Genomic DNA, 22,960 nt, shown 5'->3' on the forward strand with positions numbered 1-22,960 from the left:
CAGAGAATATTTGAAAATATACTTTATTGTGAATAAAATGATTATTGTGATATAAAACAATTTATATCGTGATCTACAATTTTTTCACCCAACTGTAATCATCTCTGTGTATTTTAAGCTTATCACAGATAAATGTTCTGCTAGGAGTCTGGATGTCATGAAAGATTCATGACGTTTAGTTGACATAAACTGGAGCAGAAGACGGGACTCGTTTGAGCATAAAAGCAGTTCAAAAATATATTGACATGTCAGTTTGTGGAAACCGTCTGATCCTGTCGTCCGCAGGCGTCTCTGTCTGAGCTCAGATGAAGCCTTTGAGCAAACCAGGAGCCTCCCGTTCATCAACCCCAGCTCTCTGGAGACCCTCAGGGCTCTGGTGCAGGAGATCCAGAGCAGCGGGGAGACCGACCCCGAGGTCTGGAAGGACTGTGAGGTGAGACCGCCGAGCGCTCGCCGCTGACGCCGGACTTCCAGCCGTCACTTTCTTTAGTGCAGCTGACAGCTCCGTGCACTCACTCGCGTGCACGTGTGCAGAGCGCTGCACACACAAAGGCAAGCAGCTGATCTGTGCAGACGAAAGATGTGATTTGTGAGGAACAGACAGCTCTGACACAGAGGTGCATGATGGGAAAGCGGCGACAGGCTCCTGTGGTTGTTGAATAACTTTTGGAACAGACCCTCAGAGAAAAGCTGCCCCTCTTCTCTCGTCTGCGGCGCTGTAACTACAGCTGCTTCATGCTACGTCCGTCTCGTTCTCGCTGACTCTGGGATATGCTTTGATCGAGGGGGCGGGGCTTCAGCATCACCACCAGGACAGTGACGGTTAGACACGTTAAAATGTTAATTGAAAAAAACAAAGATGTTTAAAACAAACCCACAGTCTAGTTATAAGAACTGATAAAAAACAGGAAGCTTACTTTTTTGAGGTGTGGTTGGGGAGAACACCTGTCACAGGTGTGTGGCAGTTGATGTGAGCTTGAACTGACTCTGATTAAACAAAACTTTATTTATAAAGCCCTTTTTATACATTTGCAGCACAAAGTGCTTTACCTCAGAGGTCCCCAAACTGCAGCTTGTGGGCTGGATCCGGCCCTCCTCCACATTTAGCCCAGCCCCCCGAACCGTTTTGGCTAAATTTGACATTTTTTTTTTTCATTTTTCAGGCTAATTTTGCCTTTTTCTAAATTTTCAGCTACATGCTAGCTGTTTTGGCTAATTTAGGCATTTTTTTTTATTTTTTCGGCTAATTTGACTCTTCGATATATTTTAGCTACATGCTTGCTGATTTTGGCTAATTTGGCCTTTTTTCCATTTTTTAGGCTATTTTGAAGTTTAGCTAATATTTCAGCTACATGCTAGCTGTTTTTGCTAATTTAGAATTTTTTTAGTTTTTTACTAAATTGGCACTTCGCTAATATTTTAGCTAGCTATTACCTTCAGTAATTTCAGCTACCAGCTTCAGTGTTTTAAGCAATCAATTTAAGCATCTTCAGCTATTAATCTATCACAGGTTATGCTATATATCTAGTTTTTATAAAAGGTTTAGTTTTATTTTTTTAAATGAAGATTCCAGAAATGAATTATTTAAAATTAGACTGTGTGGCTTTCTGGAGATCCATAAATCTTCACGTTTAAGCTGTGATTGTTACACTTTTTCTGTTAGCCTACAAACTGACACCGGCCCCCCATCAGAGATTATAACAGCTGTGTGGCCCCCACAAGATAAAGTTTGGGGACCCCTTCTTTACGTTACATTTTTCAGTGGATCTTTATCTGCTTGTCGTTTACATTCTCCCTTCAGTGGAAATATTTGTGTTTCTGCTCCAGAGTCGCTGGTTGCATCTGTTCCAGCTGGTCGAAAAGCAATACCAGGAGCAGATCCTGGCCCAGCAGGAGCAGTACCAGTGCCAAATTCAGGTCTGGGTCTCCTCTTGCATCTCCTGGTTCAGCCCCGTCCCGCAGACTCACTGATGTTTCCTGATTTCCAGTTGATTCAGGATGAAATCAAAGCTCTGCTGCAGCTCCAGAACCGGCAGGCCAGCATGCAGACGCACGCCGACTTCTCTCCGGCCCCCCTCGCCAAAACCCCCACAGACACGAAGGACACCTATGTGTTCCCCCTCGTCCACCGCACGGCGCCCGCGCAGCCCGACTGCCTGACAGCCCCCGTCCACAGCACCTTCAGCTCTCCTTCGCCGCCACCTCCCAGATCACAGAGCAACAACCAGGCGGAGGAGCACGCCACCACGGGGCTCAGCAGCGGCTACGGCACCCTGACCACCTGGGAGAGCAGCCTGGAACCTGCAGGGGGGGGCTTAGAAGAGACCGAAGGAGCGGAGCACCTCAGATGGAGCTCCAACCTTCAGGAACGCTCGGAGACGGCGGCCACGTTCCAGCCGCCGTTCTCCGGTGAAAGGGCTGATGGAGGGAAGGATCCGGCAGAGAACCAGCAGAAGTCACCAGAGTGAGTTCTCCTGCAGCCGACCTGCCGGACTCTTGAGACCAGGTCTGGATTAAACCGAGTCTTCCCACTCTGCTCTTCTGCAGAGTTTGTCAGCAGTTCACCTCCTGGGCTCAGAGACAGAAACTCAGACCCAAGAAGAGCAAGTCGGAACAGGCGTCACCCGAAACCCCAGAGGAGCACGGTCAGACCAGCAGCTTCAGAGAACCCAGCACAGAGACCCGTCTACAGGACCTGGACCAGGTATGTGAACCAGAACCGGGGTTCTGGCTGTTTCCACGACATTCTTCTGCTGTGACCGTCCTGACTCCAGTCTCTGTGTGGGTTCAGCATCCAGCTGTCAGGCCGGCGTCCAGCTGCCTCCCGCTGATGAGGAGCGACAGCCTGATGTCCGAGGCCTCAGGTACCCCCCCACGACAGGAAACACAGATGAGGGGGATGAGGGGGGAGTAAAGGCAGGTGTGAGGGGGGGTGGTGTTAGCATCTTGTGTGAACAAATTAGTGTTTTGAAAGTACAAGTTACATTTTGAGCATACAAGTTAGCAGTTTGCCTGAACAAGTTTACATTGTAGACGCACAAATTAGCATTTTAAGTGCACAAGATAACATTTTGAAGGTACAAGTTAGCATTTTGTCCATACAAGTTGGGATTATGGGAAAAAAATTTTGCATTTTGTTTAAACAAATTTGCATTTTGAAGGTACAAGTTAGCATTTGTGTGTGAACAAGCTAGCATTTTGCGCAGACAAGTTAGTTTTTTGAACACACAAGTTAGCATTTTGAGCATACAAGTTAGAATTTTCTGTGATTTTAAATGCACAAGTTAGCATTTTTAACATACTGTTTACCATTTTGAGAGTACAAGTTACCATTTTGTGTGAACACGTTGGAGCACACAAGATATTAACATGTGTTTACAAAAGGCTAATTTGTGGGCACAAAGTAGCAAGTTTAGTGCACAAATCACAAATTTATACAGCAAAAATAAAAAAATTAAAGGAGCAATTTATGATTTTTTTTTTATGTCATGTCCTGAGTTTTGTATTTTTGGGGATTTGGGTGAAACATGAGGGGATGTTTTCAGTCTGTGGTTTTAAACCTTTTGTGTTTTCAGGTTTTACTTACTGGCGCCTAAATGAGTGTGAGCTCTACCGCCCCCTACCGGACAGCTTTGACAGCGGCGCTTACCTCCTCCTGCAGGAGGCGTCCCACAGCCTGGTGAGTAAAACCCCCATCAGGGCGGCTGTGATGCTGGGTCCCGAACGCTCGCCAACCCCTCTGTGTCCCGCAGAACCCCCCCCAGGAGCCCCGGCTGTCCCTCAGAGAGATTTATCAGAACAAGCGCAGAGACTGGAGACGGTCTGACGGCGAAGGCTCCGGCACTTCTCGCTCGCTGTCGCCACAGGTGTGTCACGTGACTCAGGTCATAATTCTGCTCTCAGTGCTAAACTCTAGTGTCAACAACAGTTGTCTGAATTCCCTCACTGCTCATCAAGGCCCACTCCGATCATCTGATGAAGTTTAAAGGGTTCTCTGTGGTCTGTTAATTATGATTATGCAGTTTTTAGGCTTAATTTTAAAAAAGTGTAGTTTTCTAGAACTTAAGTTTCTGCAGACCAGCTGTATTTTGTTAGAAATTCACCTCAGAGTTGTGAGCAGAATCTATGGCACAGAAGTAAGCCTCCACTGATATCCCATCATCCCTTTGTTTAGACTCTCTACCGCCAACTTACAGCTAGTGATGCACGATACTGACTACCGATTATCCTTCCGGCCCCCGGGCCTTGACTTTGACGCATGTGAATTACAGCATCTGATCAGCTGTTGCTCCTGATGGAACTCTGAGGTTCTGACTTGGTTCTGCAGGTGCTGACGTTGGACGCAACGGCAAACCCGCGGCAGTCCGACCACACCTCCGGCTTCACCTCCCCCTCCTTCTTCAGCAGCCCCTCCCTCGCCGCTCAGCCTCACCTGTACCCCAGAGTCGGGACCCCCGTGACCCCTGACAGCATGGCAGAGTATAACCCCAACCCCCCCGACTGCGTCTCCGAGGCCTCCAGTGTTTCCGGGCCGTCTCCCCCCAAAACCCAGCTCTCCCCCACAGACAGCCAGCAGCACACGGCCACCGAAGAGGAGGGGAGCCGCGCCCTCACCGGCCCCCCGAAGCCCGGTCCAACCCGCGGTTCTGCTCTGAGGCCGGCGGAGGGTCCACAGGCGGAGAGATCTTCATCTCTGGAGGATCCCATCGTCCTTTCTCTGTGAGCCCGATCAGCATCTGAGCGTCCTCCGCCCGAGCTCCGCCCTCACGCTTCCTCTCTGTCCTCAGACTCCGGCAGAACCTGAGAGAAAAGCATTCCCGACACGTGGCGGACCTGAAGGCCTACTACGAGTCCGAGATCCAAACCCTGCGGGAGAAACTCCAACTGCGAGACCTGCCGCGGGATCTGGAGAAGAGCAACCAGGCGCTGACAGAGAGGTGTGTATGAGGGCGCAGTCATTGGCGCCGCCGACGGACGCCAGGCCGTAACGCGCTGTCCGTTTACCCGTAGGTGCAGACACCTGGAGGAGGCTCTGGTCGACGCCACGCAGCACATTCAGGACCTGGAGCAGACCAACCTGTCGCTGGAAAAGAAACTGGTATTCTGGAGTCTTTATTTACATGTTTATAACGAGGGACTGAAGTAGTTCGTTGTTAAAAATCCCTGCGCTCTCTGTTGTTAGGCAGAGTGGGCGGAGCGATACGCCGCGGCCGCCGCCACCGTGAAGTCGCTGCAGCAGCGCCTAGAAGAAAGCAAGCGCTCGGGCAGAGAGAAGGACGCCCTGGCGAGCCGCTTGAGGACCCGCGTGCAGCAGCTGGAGGAGGCGGCGCAGACGGCGTGCCGGGACGCCGACGAGAAGCAGGCGAGGAGGGAGAGAGAGTACAAGATGCTGCAGGACGTGAGTGCAGGAGGGCGGAGCCTGCTCGTCTTAATGATGTGAAATCTGATCCGGCTGTCACCAATGATCACGTTAATAACCGATTAGTCAGCGATTCTTGCTGACATCATCTGGTCTGCAGATGTCTCTGTCTCACGTTTTGACAGATGTTAGGTTCTTTTCATATTTTTGCTTTTGTTCGTGCCAAAAAATAGACAATTCATATTTATTATTAAAAATAAAGAAGGTCATGAATGCAAATCCACATTTATTATAGGTTAAAGTAAGACTTTATGGCTCCTTCTAGGTTTTGTTCAGTAGAAAACAAACTTAAATGGCTCTTTTACTGTTAAAGGTTGCCGACTTAGCTATACAAACTCACCGTTTTGGGACTTACAGCTCATGAGCTGACCTAGCTTAAATTCTTTATGCTCCTGAACCCAGAACAGGTAAATAAAAATAAAGAAATTTGTAAAAGTAAAAAAAAGTTCATTCTAGCATTTGCTCTCTTAAAAACACAGTTTGACTCTTGCAGACGTTTTTTCAGCAGACTCCTGGCCAGCATCACGTTTCTTTGATTCATGAAGCAGCTTTGCAGTAAATTCAGCTTCTTGTGGAGCTTTGCTCCTAAAACCGTTCAAATTAACCTGAACAAACGGAACTTCCACAGCCGTGGTTCTCTTCATCAAAACAAAATAAACTGCATCCACTGATGTCTGGCATGAAAACTGACCATATTTTGGTTTTGTTTCCTCAGCTGCTCTCAGAATACGACTGTCTAACCAAGGAGCACGAGTCTGTGAAGGTAACCGAAGCCGTTCAGCCTCTCGATGGAAACCGTTTGATGAAAACAGATCTTCATTGATCTCTGTGTTTCTGCAGAACAACCTGGTGTCCACAGAGAGCAAACTCGTGGACGCCAGCGATCACATCTCAGAGCTGAAGAGGTGAGAGGATCCCTGATGGATCTGAGCGAAGATCATGTCGTTATGGAGGCTCCGCCTCCTGTCAGAACTCCTGCCACGATTCTTTATGTCTTTAAGTTTCAGGATGAAACTCATTAAATGATCCATTCTAGAATGAAGGTTCATTTTTCATTATTTTATTGATAATATTGTTCTTATTGGTAATAAATCAATTTATTTTTTGGTATTAGAAATATGGAAAAAAATTAAGTTATTAAGTCAAAACTTTAATTGAATAATTGATAATTTGAATAGTTTGATGAATATTTTAGTTTTAAACAAACTGATTGTTGAATTTCCTCTTTTCTCTGTGAGTTTTTCTCAGACTTGCTGCTAAATGTCTATAAAAATATTGGTGCTATCATGTAATATTTGTTTTTAACTTGTTTTCAGCAACTTAAAAAAAAAATTCAGCAAACCTAAAAATTATCAGGACAAAAAAACCTTTTTCCTCGCCTGCAGATTTGAAATAATCAAAACAAAAAAAAAACAAAATAGAGTTTGATTGATTGAAAAACAGTGGGAAGAAGAGAGTTTATATAATCCCACCCTCACTTAGTTTCTTCTTTCGAGAGTTTTTTTCAAATCTGGTTCTGATCCGATCAAGTGCAAGTTTGTTTGATTTTTTAAGTATCAAAGTTGAGTACTTTTTGTTTTTAGATTTTTTTTCTCACAAACACAAAAACATCAAAACGATCTAAACATTTCTTTAAGTGAAAATGTGTCTTTGTGTAGTTTAGTTTCAGATTTTCTGATGATTCGGTCTGGAGGAGACTTTTTTTTTTTCAGATGTGCAGCTTTTAGCTGAAACTCTTTTAAAATGTAAATACGTTGATGCAGTGGCGGATCCAGTTTGGGGGCCCCAGCCGAGCAATAGCAGGGCCCCCTGCGGCGGTTGATTTAATCATTTTAGTCAGGTTTTCCTAAAGAAAGTACAATTATTTAAAATGATGGAGTGGTGTAAATTTGATTGATTTTCTGCCCCCTCCCTTTTCTTTCAATGGAGTATTAGGGCCACCAGTAAAGAATAATATATAAGAATAAAGTAAAGAAAGAAATAAGAATTTCACAAGAACAAAATTGTAAATTTATAACTTAAAAAGTTGTAATTTTACATTGAAATTTTTTCAAAATAAAGTTGCAATTTCTTGAAAATCCAGTTTACTAAAAAGTGAAGCAGAGTGGTGTGATGTCCATCCTATTTACAACTTAAGTGAAACATGTTCTGTTCTATTGTCTTTTTTGAAACATTTTTATTTATTTTTTCATAATTATATGTATATATATTTAAAAAGATTTCATGCGCAGCAGCTTTACATTTTTTTCTGAAGATCCTTTTCAGGCGTCGTTTTTGTACTCCATAAGTTAGAAGAAAAAGAACAAGGCAAGGTGAATCAAAAACATATAACATGTTCAAATTTTACTTGTTTTTGGCCAAATAGTTTTTCAAAATGTTTTATTTGGGTTTCAAATATTTTTGCCACCAAAATAGCTCCATAGCTGTGTGTCTTAATACATTTAGACCAAACTTTAATTTTTTTTTAAATTTTGAGTGTATCTGTCAATTTTTCCATTTTAAAGATTTTGTGTATTGTGTCTAAACTTTGTGGAACTCGGTTCTTCCACTTTCTTGTTATTTTTTTTACTCGCAGTCAGAAGAACCTGCTTTGAAACATTGTTAAAGCTAAATTATTTTTGAAAAACCAAAAACATGCCTTTTCCTTGTAAAATTGCAATTTTTTTGTCATATTTATACAACTTTGTTGTCGTAAAGTTTTGACTTCTTTCTTATAATTCTACAACTTTATCCTCATAACTTTTTGACTGTTCTTTCATGGTTCTGTTGCTCTTTTCTGTTTTGTCTTAAAGCACTTTTTTTTGCCCTTTTCTTCTAATATGAATTATTTTAGACATTTCTGTTTGGTCTTCAGTTCGGGTTTTGGGGTTTTCAGGACTTCAGCTGAATGTTTGTGTGAATCCTCAGAGTTGTCTCCAAGCTGGAGGCTCAGGTCAAGCAGCTGGAGCACGAGAACCAGGCCCGGGCCCGGTACGTTCCCCAGAGCCACGCTCAGCCGTCGGGGGCGGGGTGAGACCCTCAAACCTCTCAGAGGAATCATCCGGATGACCACGTGGACGCGCCGCTGACGTCTGGTTCTGAATCTCTGCAGCCTCTTCCACCACCCGGACCTGCTGCTGTCGCCAAGCAAAAGTGCAGTGGAGCCGGACGTCTCTCGCAGGAAGTCCGACCAGCTGAACGGCGCCCGGAAGCCACAGAACCAGCAGGCGGGTCTCCAGAGGAGGTCGGCCTCGTCGGGGAGCTCCGCGGACGCGTCCTCAGCTGATGGGAGCTGGAGGTGGGTCGGATCGGTCCGTTTGGTCAGACCGAAGGAGGTGGTTTACGGAGCTCCTCGTCTGCAGGTGTGCATCTCCTCCCGAGTGCGAGCAGAGTCTTCCTCGGAGCAGAGCGCCGGAGTGGGGCGGAGCCCGGAGAGACGGGTCCAGCCCGCTGACGCCAGTGATGAAGGCCCTGATAGAGCTGGAGGAGACTAGAGCCACCGAGAGCCGGGCGCCATGTAAGACGCCAACGCCACATCCAGACTGTCCTGACCACACTGTCCTGGTCATGGTGACCACAAAAAGGGGCGGAGTTAGAAAAGGTTTAATGAAAAATTTGTGGGCAAAATTGTTTTGGGATAAGTCAGAGGTCTGCAGCCTGAAGCTCCAGAGACACACGTGGGTCTTTGAGCTCTCCATGGTGAAGAAAAATAAAATGGTCATTTTTTGAAGTAAGGATTACTTAATTAGCATTTATTGTGTGAATGTTTTAAAGCATTCTATACTATAGTAAAGAATACTATAGTATATATCTATTTTCACTATAGTGATCCTCCTGCTCTTTTCCGTATGCTTTTAACTCAAATTCAGCAATCGTGGTATCAAAACGTTCATCTCGTTCAGGACATTACTGATTGTATTTTTGGTTTTCATAAACTTTATGGTTTTTGAAATATTTAGCAAAATATGCCCCATAGGAAATGAATGAGAAAGTCTTTAAATTCTCAAATTTTAAGTAGATTATCAACAAGCCTTTAAATATATTCATGGGCTGTTTTCATCTTTTATAGTCATTTTCAAAAAATTTGGAGTTTAGCTTCTATTTTAGCAACATGCTAACGTTTTTGACCAATTTAGTTTACTGAGGAATTTTAGGCTATTTCCGAGTTCAGCTAATATTTAAGCAACGAGCTAGCTTTTTAGGCTTATTTGGCATCTATTACAGGTAAAGGTAAAAAAAGAGAGATTTCTTTTTATATTTTTACTTTGGTTCGTGCCAAAAAATAGACAAAATTCTTATTTATAAAAAAAAAGAATGTAAAGAATACAAATTTAAATTTCTTAAAGGCTAAAGTCGGACTTTGTGGCTCCTTTTAGGTTTTGATCAGTAGAATGGCTCTTTTACTGAAGGCTAAAGGTTGCTGACCTCTGGGTTAAGTGAATAAAAACCTTCCAGCATCATTCCAGGGATTCAGGCTGGAACTCCGATAAAGGGGGAAGACTTTCCTGACTGTTGCTCCAAAAGTTTACGGGTTGAGGAGATCCTGACTCACACTCGGGTCCCTGCAGGGGTCGGCCGCCACAGGACCACGGTCGGGTTCGTGGAGCGGAAGCACAAAGAGCTGCTTCCAGAGCGAGCCGAGGTTCTCCATGAACCCAAACCTGCAGCCGAGCGAGGAGGACCCAGAGGAGCGGCTCTGCTGCGAGCCCGGAGGAGTCTGTCTCCAGACAGCCACCGCTCGTCCTCACTGCCCCCGCCAGCGCAGAGGAACGGCGCCCCTACCACGCCCAGTAAGCAGAACCACTGCTTCTTCTTCTGCAAACTGTCAGACGAGACCTGCTCCAGAACCCGAGCCCGTTCTCTGAAAGAACTTCAAATCTTTCAGTTCCAAATGTTCTTTCTTCCAAACAGCGAAGAGAGAGACGTTACTGAAGCCTCTGTCTGCAAAGTCCAGCCCCAAACGCTGCCCCACCGAGAACTTCTCCACCGCGTTCGGTCACCCGCTGCCACGAGAGGAGCACCTGCAGCACAGGTGAGGCGCCTCTCACTGAGTCTCCGCCTCCTATCGTTCACATTCTCTTCACGAGGGCATAGCCCAGCAGAACCTTCAGAACTCTTTTTCTTAGGAGTCTTATTCTGATGTTTGTTATTCGGCGACTCTGGAACGATGTTGTTTGGTCGTCTGCAGGTTGGACGGAGAGACGGACAGAAGACGCCACTCGTTCCACAGCGGCAGCCCCAGAAAGAGGCTGCAGTTCGCCGACAGAAACAGTAGCCGAGGTTTGTCACTCTGAGACCCAAAAGGTTCAGGAAGAAGGTCATTTCAGTCAGGGGATGATACAGAGCAAAATCCTGGCTCCTCCTAACGTATCCTCAGGCCGTCTACATATTCATCAGAGGATCTAGCAGCAGGACAACAGGGTCAACCTGAACCAGAACCTGTCCAAAAAGAAGGTTTTGAGGCTCTTCCTAAAGATGGAGATTATATATATACTTTCATCGGGCAGCCATGAAGAGAATTCTACCAGTTTCCTTCATCTGGGGATCAGCCTGATGTTGATTCCAGAAATACTTTGGAGATGGAAACCTTTAGTTGGTAGAGCTGCCCCAAACGATTATTTTAATAGTCCACTAATCGGGTCATGAGCAAACTGGATATAAAGCAAATATCTTAATCGTCATTAGCTTTAAACGAACTAAGAGCTAGATATAGAACATTACCTGTGATAATGCTAGTGTGAATGCTGGAAGTTGAATTTGGCCAATGAAGATGCAGGTGCTGATAGCTGAAGATGCTGAAGTTTACAGCTGAAAACGCTGAAGCTGATTGTCAGGTAAATTATGAGCTAAATGCCAAATTAGTCTAAAAAACTGAAAAAAATCCAAGTTAGAAAAAACAGTTGGCATGCAGCTGAAATATTTGGTAAACTCAAAATGAGCCTAGAAAACAAGAAAATTAGCCAAAGTAGCTAGCATTTAGCTGAAATATTAGATGAACTCCAAATAGTCTTAAAAATCTTAATAAATGACAAAATAATCTAACAGAATGTCGTTATAACTTTCAACTTTACTACACTCTGACTCCATATAATATAAAGTAACGACTAATCCACTATTAAATTAGTCGTTGATTATTTTAATAGTCGATTAGTCGACTAATCTGTTACTGGGATCATATCCAATCGGGTCCAAGAACTGCTTCGGTTTTATCAGACTTCAGAGGAAGAAGCTTCCAGAATGTTTTCGTTCTGCTGATGAGAATCCTGGTTGATGTTCTGTGTCCTCCTGCTCCTCAGAGCCTCAGGATCCAGCCTTCGGCGCCAGCACCAAACCCTCCGAAGGTGCCCCCCAGCTGGGCTGGGAGCAGCAGCGAGGCTGCAGCGGGCCGGACCTGCAGGACCCCGGCGAGGACTCGGTTCTGCTGAACCCGGACAGACCCGAGTCTCTGGCCGAGGCGGAGAGGCTCTTTGACGAGCTCACTCAAGAAAAACTGCAGGTGAGTTGCAGTGGACCGCAGACCCCCCCCAGCAGACCGCCTCATCGGGGTGTTCTTCTGAAGAAGTGTCTCTGTGGTTCAGGTTGAAGCCGCTTTGAGCCGGATCCCCGGAGCAGGCGGGAGAGTCAGTCTGCAGACCCGCTTGGATGAGGTGAGTTTATCCTGTTAAACTCTTTCTCTCCTAAAACAAAGTCTCACTTCTCTAATCGGAAACATAACTTTTTCTGGGTGAATCACAGCATGTTCACCTGTAGGGGGCAGACTAGAGCAGGGGTCTTCAGAGTTGTGTTAGGCCTCCATTGTGGCTCTCTGGTACACTCTCTCATGCAGGTTCTGAACACAATTGTGATTTAAAGTTCAAGATAAAACAATAATCCAATCGTTGAAGTGAAACATGCAGCAAATAAATTAGTTTTATTAGTAAAAATCCTTAAAAAAAGAGCAATGCAGGGAAGATTGTTCAAGAGGAAGATTGCAAGTGAGGATGAAGATATAGAAGCTAAAATTAGAAGAGAAGAAAGTGAGAAAGGATTTGCATTCCCTGCATTTATCGAGTTCTTTATTATAACAATCAATTAAATATTTACCTTTTTTGCCGTTTTGTTTTCATTTAACCAAATGAAAACACCAGAGTCGACTGTTAACACAAATTTGGTTTATTAGTCTCTGATGGTTTTACTGCACCAACATGTGTTATGAAGTAATGAAGGTTTTCTGCAGTCTAGTAATTGTAATTTAATTACTGAAATTTAAACTGAAATTGATTACGTTTCTCCGTTACTGACAAGGATTTCTTTTTTTCTTCGTCCATAGAGTTGGGAATTAAAGTCTAAATTTTTCATTTGCAAGGTCTTAAAAGGTCATAAATTTAACTTGAGGAAATGTGTAGGAACCCCGTAGCTAATGTTTCAGCTACATCTAGCTTTTTGGGTAATTTAGGCTTTTCTTTTTAAGTTTTTAGACTGTATTGGAGTTAGGCTAATATTTACAAGCTAGCTGTTTTGGTCAATTTAGGTAGTTTTTTTTTCTTCAGTTTTTAAGATATTTTGAAGTTTAGCCATTTTTTCAGCTACATGCTAGCCTTTTTGTCTAACCTACGTTTTTTTTTTTCACAGGCGGCTTTAGAGAACCGTCTGGAGCGTCTGAACCGCGATCTGGGCTCCATCCGAATGTTCCTGAAGAGATTCCACATCCTCCGCTCTTCTGCCAACGTTTAGGAATGTCACACGGATTGTACAGCAGACCTACACCCACGTCTTTTATACTGGTTACTCTGGGATATTTTTTATACGATGGAAACTTATTGCGATATTTGGAGTCTATTTTTAGTAAAACAGATTTGTACAGTCGTTTACTTTTATAGTCAGGAAAATATTGAAATGATAAAGTTTTATGACATTAAAGAGTACATTTCTTCTTAAAGAATTTGTGTTTAAAATGTGAATTTACAGTGTAACATTCCTTTATATTGAATACCACAACATCCATTTTTAATGTTTTTGTCAATATTTACCATTTCGATTTTTATGGATTCATGTTTTTATTGCTTTGAATGTTTTTTAGTTCATAACATTTTGGGCCAAACTTACTCAACTTGAAGGAAATATTTGTTTACTTGAATCAATTTGCCTTTTTTCTTGTTTACTTTCCATTTTGAGGCTTTTTTCTTTCAGTTTGTGATGGACTTCTATTGCAGTGTCGACACATTTCAGATTATCAGCGACCGTTTCTCCTTTAAGCTGTCAGGATTTTTTATTTATTTACTTTTTTGCACTGTTTTCTGTCTTCTTTTTCTCACAGATTGAACTTTTAACTGGACCTGTAATGTTGTTGCACAATAAAGCAATCTTTTTTTAACAAATCTGAAAGAAAAGTTTTTCTTTTAAAGCCTTCGCCCATCGGTAGTCGGGTTACCCAATGATCCCAAAAGGGACAGTTGGCTAAGAAGATGAATGAATGAACAAACTTTAAACTATGACATCAGTGTTGTACTGATAAAGTCCTTTATAAATGTATAAAAAAATGTATATTTTATTTATTAAATAAATATCAGATTTATTTATCAGGTTCTGATATCAGATTTTTTGGGAAAATTTTATCTTTCCTCTTTTAATTATTATTAAAAATATATATTTTAAAGAAAAAACGTCTTGACGCTCCTTCCGGTCCTGAATTGAAGCGGGAAAGTTTAGCTAGCAGCGATGATGTTAGCTATTTTCCCAAAAAGTATGAGTACAAATGACTTAACCTTACTTTAATAAGCAGTTATATGTCTTTAGCTATCAGAAAGTAAGTATTACACAATTAAATGTTTTTACTGCTATATTTTGTCGTTATTCTGGGTCATTTTTATTTTACTGCAAATCAAACGTTTTTCAAACTAAGAACATTTTCTGTAATTTTAGTTTGAAAAAATGTTTAATTTATATAATAAATAATTATTAATTGACGTACATGCATTAATATCTTTGTTTTTGCTCAATTATTTTCTATGTACGAGCATTTTTTTAAACTAACTCAGCAGCCGCACGGGGGCGCCATCTTCCCGCCTCAGAGCCGGGGAAGGCTCGAGTTCAGATGTGGTTGTGACCAGAGGAAAAAAACTCTCCTCAGCCGCCGGCAGCACTGACGCTGAAGCCCGGTCTGAGCAGCGGGGCTTCGGGCGGTGAAGAGCGTGGCGCTGACAGTCGCAGACAGGCGGGAGGAACCCCGCCGAAGGAGCGCCGCGTGAGGGGAGCGGCAGGACCCTCCGCGCGGGACACAAACACACCGAGGGAGCGCCGTCATCCTCAGGCTGGATCTCCCGCCCTCAGAGGACCGTCAAACCACAGCGGTGCGATTCCTGTACCGAGGAGGTCCGGCTGCGGAGCTGCAGGTGAGCCTTTGAGATCGTCATGCTGAGGATGATGGGTATGTGGAGGCTCTGACTTGATGACATCATTACATTGCTAATTAACTCACCTGTCCTCATTAATTAGGACGATAATTGATTCCAGTATTGTCTCTGTCAGAGTTAAATTATGCTGCAAATCAGGTGGGGGCCACAAAGTCACCAATGGAGGCTGTAGGGGCCACAGATCTTATGGAGCTCCACACAGAGGCAGTTTGAATACGATTATGTTGATTGTCTCTGATTAGCAGAGTCTTAATTACTATAGGTGTGCTACTTCTTATTTCTGAGCATTATGTCCTGTGATGGACAGAATTGGTTTATTAATGTGTTATTCCCTGTCCTGGTTTCCTATTTAAATGTTTGTTTCTTATACTTAAGATCAAATACTTTTTTAAAATATTGGTTAAGTAAATACGAAACACAGTTTTGAAATGAAGTTATTTTAAAATGAAGAAAATTCAATCCTATCTACGTAACGCAGTAGGTGTGTAACAATTAGTCAATGATTTATCCAACCAGATCGATCTGGGTAAGGCAGGCTGCTAATCGAATCGACCTATCTTTAGTATTGATTGATAGAAATCGATTATATTGATAGTGGAAAATGGTGCTGCCACAAACGATTATATTTATAGTCAACTAATCACCGATTGGTCGACTAATCGGGTCATGCGCGAAGTGGATGTAAAGCACACATCTTAACCATCATTAGCTTTAAATTAACTAAAACCTAGATATACAGCATTACCTACGACAATGCTAGTGTAAATGCTGTAAACTGAATTTGGCTGAAGATGCTAGTGCTGATAGCTGAAAATGCGGAAGTTGATAGTCAGCTAAAGTATTAGCTAAATGCGAAAAATATTGGTTAGCCAAAACAGCTAGCATGGAGCTGAAATAGTAGCTAAACTCCTAAAAGTGTAGTTTTAGAGTATTCAATGAATGTTTATCCAGTTCGGCCCGCTACCTAAGGTGTGTTTTGGATTTTGGCCCCTTGTGCGATTGAGTTTGACGCCCCTGGTTTAATTGGTCCATTTAACAATGAAATTGCTCAAAATACCGGACTGGGCGGTACCAGACCGGACTGCTCAGTGGAAACGAGGCTTTTGTGACAGAAAATACACTGGGGGAAACACAAGCTCCCTTTTCCCAGTTCTTAGCAATGGGCATACGAAGGGGGGCGTGGCTTCTCTGTATCGATTACCACAACTCGAAGGTGAATTTCTGATAAACTCCTGCTGAAACTATGTCCTAGAAACAATTTTTATAAACATTTTTTGGCTAAAAACAGCATAATCATAACTGAAAAAACCACTGGGAACAGTTTTAATAGATCAAAAGACATTTGGAGTTTGACTTTAAGGTTTTCCTACAGCGTCTCAGGGTGATTCAGATCAAAACTTTGACTCAGTCGCTCTATTGTCTGCATTCTGTTCTAATACTGTTTTTCCTAATGTGTTTAGAACATTGTTCTGATCCAGATTAGATTCTCAGCTCTGCTACAACTTTTGTTGATTATAATAGTCTAAATGAGATCTGGTTTACTTTCCCCGCAATCTGGTTCAAACGTCAGTTTTTGGGTTTTGATCCATGGTTTGTGTATTACAGAACAACAAAATAATTATTCAGAAAAATCCCTTTTGAAAAAATCTAAATCCTAAAATGAAAACAGGGGCAGTCATATCAGCCTTTACTAGAGAACATCTGAGCGATGAGATGATTGATCCGGACCTTAAGATAGAACATTTCAACGGTCCAGCCCAGACTTCACTTCACACCTCTCTAAAATACAGAAAAATACTTCTGACCACAGAACTAATCTGAGCTCCAATTTAAAGAGTTCTCAGCGATTACTGCGAGGCTTTTGGCGAGACTCAGAGAGCTCAGTGGACCGATAACACGGACAGAACCGTTTAATGGCTCAGGATTCCCAAAACGAAAGATTGCAGCTTTCTTTTCATTGAAGGAGAGAAAGTTCAGAGCTATCGCTGCCTTCAGACGCTGCAGGCAGTTCCCCCGCCGTGTGCAATGGTCTATGAGCGTGCACACACATTTATACCGCCGGGTGTGGGGGGTCATTATAAGTCGTCTAGAGACTGAGCTCTATGAGGAGGATTTAAGACAGACGGAAACGACTCCTCTCTGGTTTCTAAAATGTAAATTCAGTTGAAATTGGGACGTTTAGTGACTTTAAAAGTTTTGCTTAGAGGTTTATTGTTTTTGAGCTTTTTTACTTCTCAGTTTGGAATTTTGACTCTACATGGTTTTCATTTTAATATGTTACAATGATCAGAGTTTAATATTTTACTTTCTCTGTATGTTTTTATAGACTTTTACACAGAGAATGTGTTGATTTTATTAGACCAACTTGAACATCTGTTAACTAGCAGTTCTGGTTCATCTGCTCAGGTTTCTTTCTAAAGCGTGAACGATTTATTGATCAGTTTGGAAACACTTGTGACCAAATTAACTCACGACTTACCACTTTGTGCACTATGTAAATAGGCCTTTGTAGAGCGAATTCACAACTCTAAAATCTAGTGCCCTGAAAATTTCCCAGAAGTTGCTAACTAACTACATTGCGAATATAGACTACAATACATTACGTTTGAGTGATATTCTATTTGAAAAGAAAAATTGTAAATTATTTCTTTATAAATCATGATCAAAACACAGTGGATTCATAAATAGTCTTCATAAAATGTTTAATTTATTAGCTTTGAAAGTGGATTATATCATATTTGCAGTTTAAAAAAATAGTACTGATGAGTATGTGTCTGAATTTAGTCAAAAATCCACTGAATAGTGCTGTATTATGCCGTCTTTTAGAGGCTAGTGAGTAGTTCAGGAATTCAGACGAAGGCTGTGTTTCGTAAAATGGCAGCTGATAAATGATAACCCGTCAAAAAAGCAAAAAAACAAGGGTCAATTTAAAAAAAAGATCACAATAATTATCAACACCTTTTGTGTGACAGTCTTTGCTAGTTAAACAATAAAAAAATAGCAATGTATCTCAGAAATTAGCTTCTGTTTGCACTTAAGTTAGCATTTTAGTCTTTTTTGTAATTATTCAGATTTTTCCTACACATTTAGTATTCGGTATGATATTTAAATTTATTGGCTAAATCATTTTAGCAGTGTGACATAGCACGTCTGTCACTGAGTGAGGGCTTGACAAAGTGATTTGAGTACATTTTGGTTTCCTTTGACAGGCCTGGTTAAAATGAAAAATGTTTTCTTTGTATTTTATGTTTTTGTTTAGGAATTTATGTTTACGGGGAGACATATTTTTGTTTCATTATGTTGAATTTCTTAAAAGTAAAATGCATATGAATGTTCGTTTCTTAGGATATGTTTAATTTTTGATTAGTAATTGAGTTGGTTTGGTGAAGGGGTGGGGCTAGCCACCTATAAAAGAGGACCTATTTCCAAAATGGACCCCCTAATTTTTTGTTTTTTTATTATCAAAAAATTATTGTTCAAAGAATCATACAAGACATTCCAAGTAATGAGCCAATACTCAGAATTACAGAATAATGACTTTGAACTTGTCAGGGGGTAACAAAAGAAAGAGAAATTAAAGGAAGCATAAAAATAAATAATGAAAAAATGTAAGATGCCAAACAAGTTCAGGCTTTGACTGTCCTACAGTTGTATTGGTACAGGATTCAATATTTTTAATATACAAAACAATTTCCTTGGAGAAAAAAACATAAAACTCTGCATTTTTGTTTTTTACATATTTAAATTAATGTATATAATATTTAGCCATAATTATCAATAAATTAAGCAAATATATTTTATCCGAATCAACTTTTTCTTGCACAAAATAACCAAAAACGCCTCTTTTAGTTGTATGGCTTGATGGTGCAGCGCTGCAGGTTCCTGTCCTGCCATACTTCTTTCAGAACTCATGTATGTTTCATGCATTTTTTTCTAAAAAAACAACATAAAAAGAAAATACTTTTTGTGTGGACAGTGATTTGTTCATCTGACGCAGCGTTTTAATTATTTTTTAAGTCTAATTTACTATTTTTGGAGTCTTAAATTTCTAACATTTTTCTGCATTGTTTAGCATCTATTTAGATACACATTTTTTAAGTCATTTAGTAGTTAATTTAGCATTTTCGATCATTTGAGCTGTTAATAATTTTACTTTTTGAACTTTTTATCCCATTTTAGCTTAGAATGTTATTGCTGCAGAAAAGCTTCTGGTGGTAAATTTAGCATTTTTTGTATCTCTCATTAGTACTTTGCTTTCCTTTGAGCTGTCATGCACTTTTTAGGTTGGTTTTTATTTTCCATTTTCCTCCGTTTGTATCGTTTAACTATTATAATAGTAGTTTTGGCTGTTATAGCTGTATAATAGGTTCCGAATATATATAAAAAAACACAAATTCAGAAAAATACTGCAGTGTGTAAAGTCAAAAAAGTTATATCCATATTTATATTTAAGGCTGGCATAAAGTTAGCTCTATATCAGCCGGATCCTAACAGTGTGTTGACCTCTAATCTTTGCTATGAGAGCTGGACTGCACAATTCTGCATAAAAATGCTTCCTGTGAGATCAGGAGTTGACCTCGTGTGATTGATTAGTCAGCGAAATCCCAGATTAGGCACCACGTTCCTTCTGCTGTGGACGGATACAAAGTGGAGGATGACTCATCGCAATTTTTGTGAACACTTTAAAAGTTCACACCCCCTCCCTCCCCAAGCAAACTGCGTTTAGCTACTTCATCATTAAAACTGCTCCACTGTCAAAAGCTCCTGGAAAACGTTCCTGAAGAGAGTTTTGGTTTCCAGAATTTTAATGTACTTTGGGTTTATGGTAAACTCTGACAGATCACTGCCTCAGCAAGCTGTCATCAAAACAGCTGATTCTGTTCACAGCTCACGATGTTTTACTGACTTTCTCAACCTTTCAGTTGATCTCATAACCCTAACATTCTTAAACTGGTACTGGTCCTCCCTTCACATATTGTTGTACACATCCACTACATACATTTTGTCCACATATGACATTTTGGTCTTTTAGGATACCTGTGTGATATACATGATTCATAATGTGTTTGTTAGTTGTGTGCAGATGTTTGTTGAGGAATTTTGGCTGACATGTCTTTCCGTGAATTCAGTTTTGAGATGTAGTCTATACGCAATGGTGTGTGATTTTTGTGAGATGCATACGCACATTTGTGGCTTTCCACGATGGTTCCATTTAGGTCAGGGGTGTCAAACTCAGTCGCACAAGGGGCCAAAATCCAAAACACACCTTAGGTCGCGTCGTGGGCAGAACAGGATAAACATTTATTGGACACTGTTAAACTACATTTTTAAATCTTTAAAACTGTAACTTTTTAACATAATTATGAACTAGATATATAGCATTACCTGTGATAATGCTAGTGTGAATGCTGTAAGCTGAAGTTGGCTGTTGAAGATGCTAGTGCCGATAGCTGAAGAGGCTGAACACCAATATAATTCTCAAAATGTTTCATTTGGGTTTCAAATATTTATGGCCCTGATTTGGCTCCATTCAGGTGGCCTTACGTCGAACGTTCGAAGCATTTGATTGACAGATTCTCCAGATTCGATAGAAGGGGTGTGGCCTTTCTAATACGCTCACTACTGATTGGAGGGAACTGTTAATACAAAAACGTAAACTAAAACTGACCAATCACAGTTTACTGAAGACATCTGGTTCCAACATGCTGATGGACATATCTTGGAAAAATGAATGACTTCATTTGGTTGGAAGTGGAAGTAAGTCATTTTCTATGGGTGATGTCTCACCTGCTCAGTCCAGTTCTCTATGTACAGTCAATTGACTTAACTGAAGACTGATATTTGTCAGATACTCTGTGTCGCAGTATCACCCATCAGACGGTTGACGTCGTGTTCTGGTTCCGTTTTTTTCACTCTGAACAATTTTAGCATTTTTATTTTTATAGAAGAGGATCTGAGTATCCAAACCAAAATGACACTTTTATGTTAATGTCTGCTGGTAGGAAGTATCCTCTGCAGAAAGTATGAGTCATAGTATTGATTGCTGCACCCCCGCCCTACTTTCCTCTTTACCCCCAACTCCCTTCGCTCTCCCTCCATCTGTTTCCCTGCATTTATCGGCGGAGAGGTGGCGTGCTGCGATGAGGGTTGCATACCAACAACAGCGTGACTCCCGGTTGGGAAGATTGTGTGAGTTGGGGGGGGGGTCTTGTCACGAGCGTCCACGTCATCTCAGTGTGTGAAATCTATTTTTAGCAGCGTAAACACAGGGATTCCAGCTCAGTGATCACGGCTTCGCTGGCTGGAGTGTGATCGGAGTTTTTTTTAAGACCTGTCTGTCTGCCTTTGCTGTCATCAGACCCCCCCGCCTACCCCCCCGCCCCCTCAGTCTGTCGAGGTGGAAAATATCTGCCACTTCCTCCTCCTCCTTTCCATGCATCCACAAATAAACCGTCTCTGCCGGGGAAATGTGGATTCAACAGTAACACGTGTTTGATGGGTAACATTTTTATTAGTTTTTAGGGTGCTTTGTAATTGGATGATGGTTATTTATGAGCTCTTGGGTTTGCTTATGTTTACATTGTTATTAAGGGTCAGGCTGTGTTTGTTTGTGTTAGGTAAGAAAGATTCTATAATCATAAATAGTGGAAGAGAAGCAGTCAATGATATGTCTGAAACCATTCAAAGTACAGATTAACCCTTTAACACCAGAGATATTTCTGGTGACACCCACTGACTGTAAAAGAAGACTGGAGAGAGTGACCCTTCCCCCTGGTGTTTCCAAACAGGAAGTACCTGCTGCCTCCAAGAAGCCAAAATTCCATATTCTATAGAGAAATAAACATTGTATTTGTCAGAATAACCATTCTTGATCTGATACATTTATATAAACATGTTCTTCATCAAATTGTTTTTTTTTTGTTGCTATTTTTTCTTCATTGAAAATTATTCAAGTTGTAAACTGACCAATCAGAAGCCTCAATATTTGCATGTGGTACCCACTGGCCCCCCGCTCCAACATTGGATTGATAGATTCTCATGAATCCACTTTCAGACGATGCAGTGTGAACTTTGAACAAGCTAGCTCCCGGTTGGTGACAGTAGTTTCCATAGAAACGTTGACTCAGACCAATCACTGTTGTCTGGCTCCAACATGGCGACTGAATTGAATTTGTAAGGCAATTTCTTTGGGTGATTTCACACCTGCTTTGTCCAGTTCTCTTATACAGTCAATGGTGACACCTAAGTAACACGCTCTTTTGACCTCCATAACTCTTCAACTTTTTACACAATTCCATCAAATTCTGAAGCTGAGAAAAACGGCCTTTTTAGAACTGCTGTGCAACACTTGACGTATTGTAAAGCGTTGCATAAATTTACTATAATGTGAAGTAGAAGAGTTTTGCTGTCATGCAATTAATTATTTTGTGCGGTTAATTAATGACAACTTGTTAAAATGAATCTATTTTTAATCTACCCTAATAATAGCTGTGAAAAGCCTCATTTTGAGGTATTTTCATGTAACTTCATGACATTGTGGCGCAGTAAAAATATAAAAATACAATTAAAAAGTGACTTTATGAAGTCTTTTTTTTTTATTATTTATTAATATAACAGACTTCCAACCTTTAGCTTTACACCACCCAGTGGGATTTTTTTTTAATCTCAGTCTATTAAGAAAAAAACAAGAACAAAACATCAGGTCCAGAGTGCTCTAATTTATTGCATAAAAAAGTAGGTAAACTTTTCTGAGCAATTCAAGAAACGTTTACCACAAACTTCTTATTAATACTATAACACAATATGTTGACATGACTCATTTCACAGTTTGTTGTCTGATTCAATTAGCCCTCTGCATACACCATTCATTTATGATACAAACACCTCGCTGGACTTTATCCGTTACGTAATAGTTATTTGTGGTGTTGTTCTGTGTTTATTCTGTTACTAACTACAAAGTCGCTCATTGATGATGTCACTGCTGCGACGTTTGCAGGCACCAAGGTTGTGTCTGAATCCCCCCCTATATAGTGCATTATACAGTGTGTTTGCCATTTTCTAGTGCTGTCCGAATCTACTAATTCCAAAATCGAGTGCACTTGAAATTTCCCAGAAGTCTTTGCAAAAAACTAGCGTGCATCAATGCTCACTAGATTAGCGAATATAGACC

At 41.3% G+C, this 22,960-nt stretch overlaps 2 protein-coding genes across 4 annotated transcripts in view; both read left to right on the forward strand.

The window, feature by feature from the left end:
• Positions 1–13,755, forward strand: part of LOC112163299 (M-phase phosphoprotein 9) — a 17,812-nt gene extending 4,057 nt beyond the window's left edge. The window contains exons 3-24 of one of the 2 annotated variants that reach the window (XM_024299626.2): positions 286–433; positions 1,828–1,917; positions 1,989–2,464; positions 2,548–2,704; positions 2,792–2,864; positions 3,576–3,679; positions 3,753–3,866; positions 4,328–4,719; positions 4,788–4,937; positions 5,011–5,098; positions 5,183–5,398; positions 6,135–6,182; positions 6,260–6,324; positions 8,327–8,428; positions 8,511–8,696; positions 8,761–8,915; positions 9,967–10,188; positions 10,310–10,430; positions 10,587–10,678; positions 11,695–11,894; positions 11,977–12,045; positions 13,010–13,755. In XM_024299626.2, the coding sequence (XP_024155394.1) occupies positions 286–433; positions 1,828–1,917; positions 1,989–2,464; positions 2,548–2,704; positions 2,792–2,864; positions 3,576–3,679; positions 3,753–3,866; positions 4,328–4,719; positions 4,788–4,937; positions 5,011–5,098; positions 5,183–5,398; positions 6,135–6,182; positions 6,260–6,324; positions 8,327–8,428; positions 8,511–8,696; positions 8,761–8,915; positions 9,967–10,188; positions 10,310–10,430; positions 10,587–10,678; positions 11,695–11,894; positions 11,977–12,045; positions 13,010–13,111 (3,370 nt within the window). In that variant the 3' untranslated portion in view covers positions 13,112–13,755. The remainder of the gene's footprint in view (positions 1–285; positions 434–1,827; positions 1,918–1,988; positions 2,465–2,547; positions 2,705–2,791; positions 2,865–3,575; positions 3,680–3,752; positions 3,867–4,327; positions 4,720–4,787; positions 4,938–5,010; positions 5,099–5,182; positions 5,399–6,134; positions 6,183–6,259; positions 6,325–8,326; positions 8,429–8,510; positions 8,697–8,760; positions 8,916–9,966; positions 10,189–10,309; positions 10,431–10,586; positions 10,679–11,694; positions 11,895–11,976; positions 12,046–13,009) is intronic. The other variant, XM_024299628.2, reaches the window with a different exon arrangement.
• Positions 13,756–14,046: 291 nt separating this feature from the next.
• LOC112136162 (membrane-associated phosphatidylinositol transfer protein 2) overlaps positions 14,047–22,960 on the forward strand; it is a 71,410-nt gene continuing 62,496 nt past the window's right edge. Inside the window, exons 1-2 of one of the 2 annotated variants that reach the window (XM_024257757.2) lie at positions 14,047–14,183; positions 14,508–14,769. The gene's annotated coding sequence lies outside the window, so the exon portion shown is untranslated. Of the gene's footprint in view, positions 14,184–14,219; positions 14,770–22,960 lie in introns of those variants that run through there. The other variant, XM_024257760.2, reaches the window with a different exon arrangement.

This window comes from Oryzias melastigma, linkage group LG12 (assembly GCF_002922805.2).
Source record: "Oryzias melastigma strain HK-1 linkage group LG12, ASM292280v2, whole genome shotgun sequence".
Taxonomy (NCBI): Eukaryota; Metazoa; Chordata; class Actinopteri; order Beloniformes; family Adrianichthyidae; genus Oryzias; species Oryzias melastigma.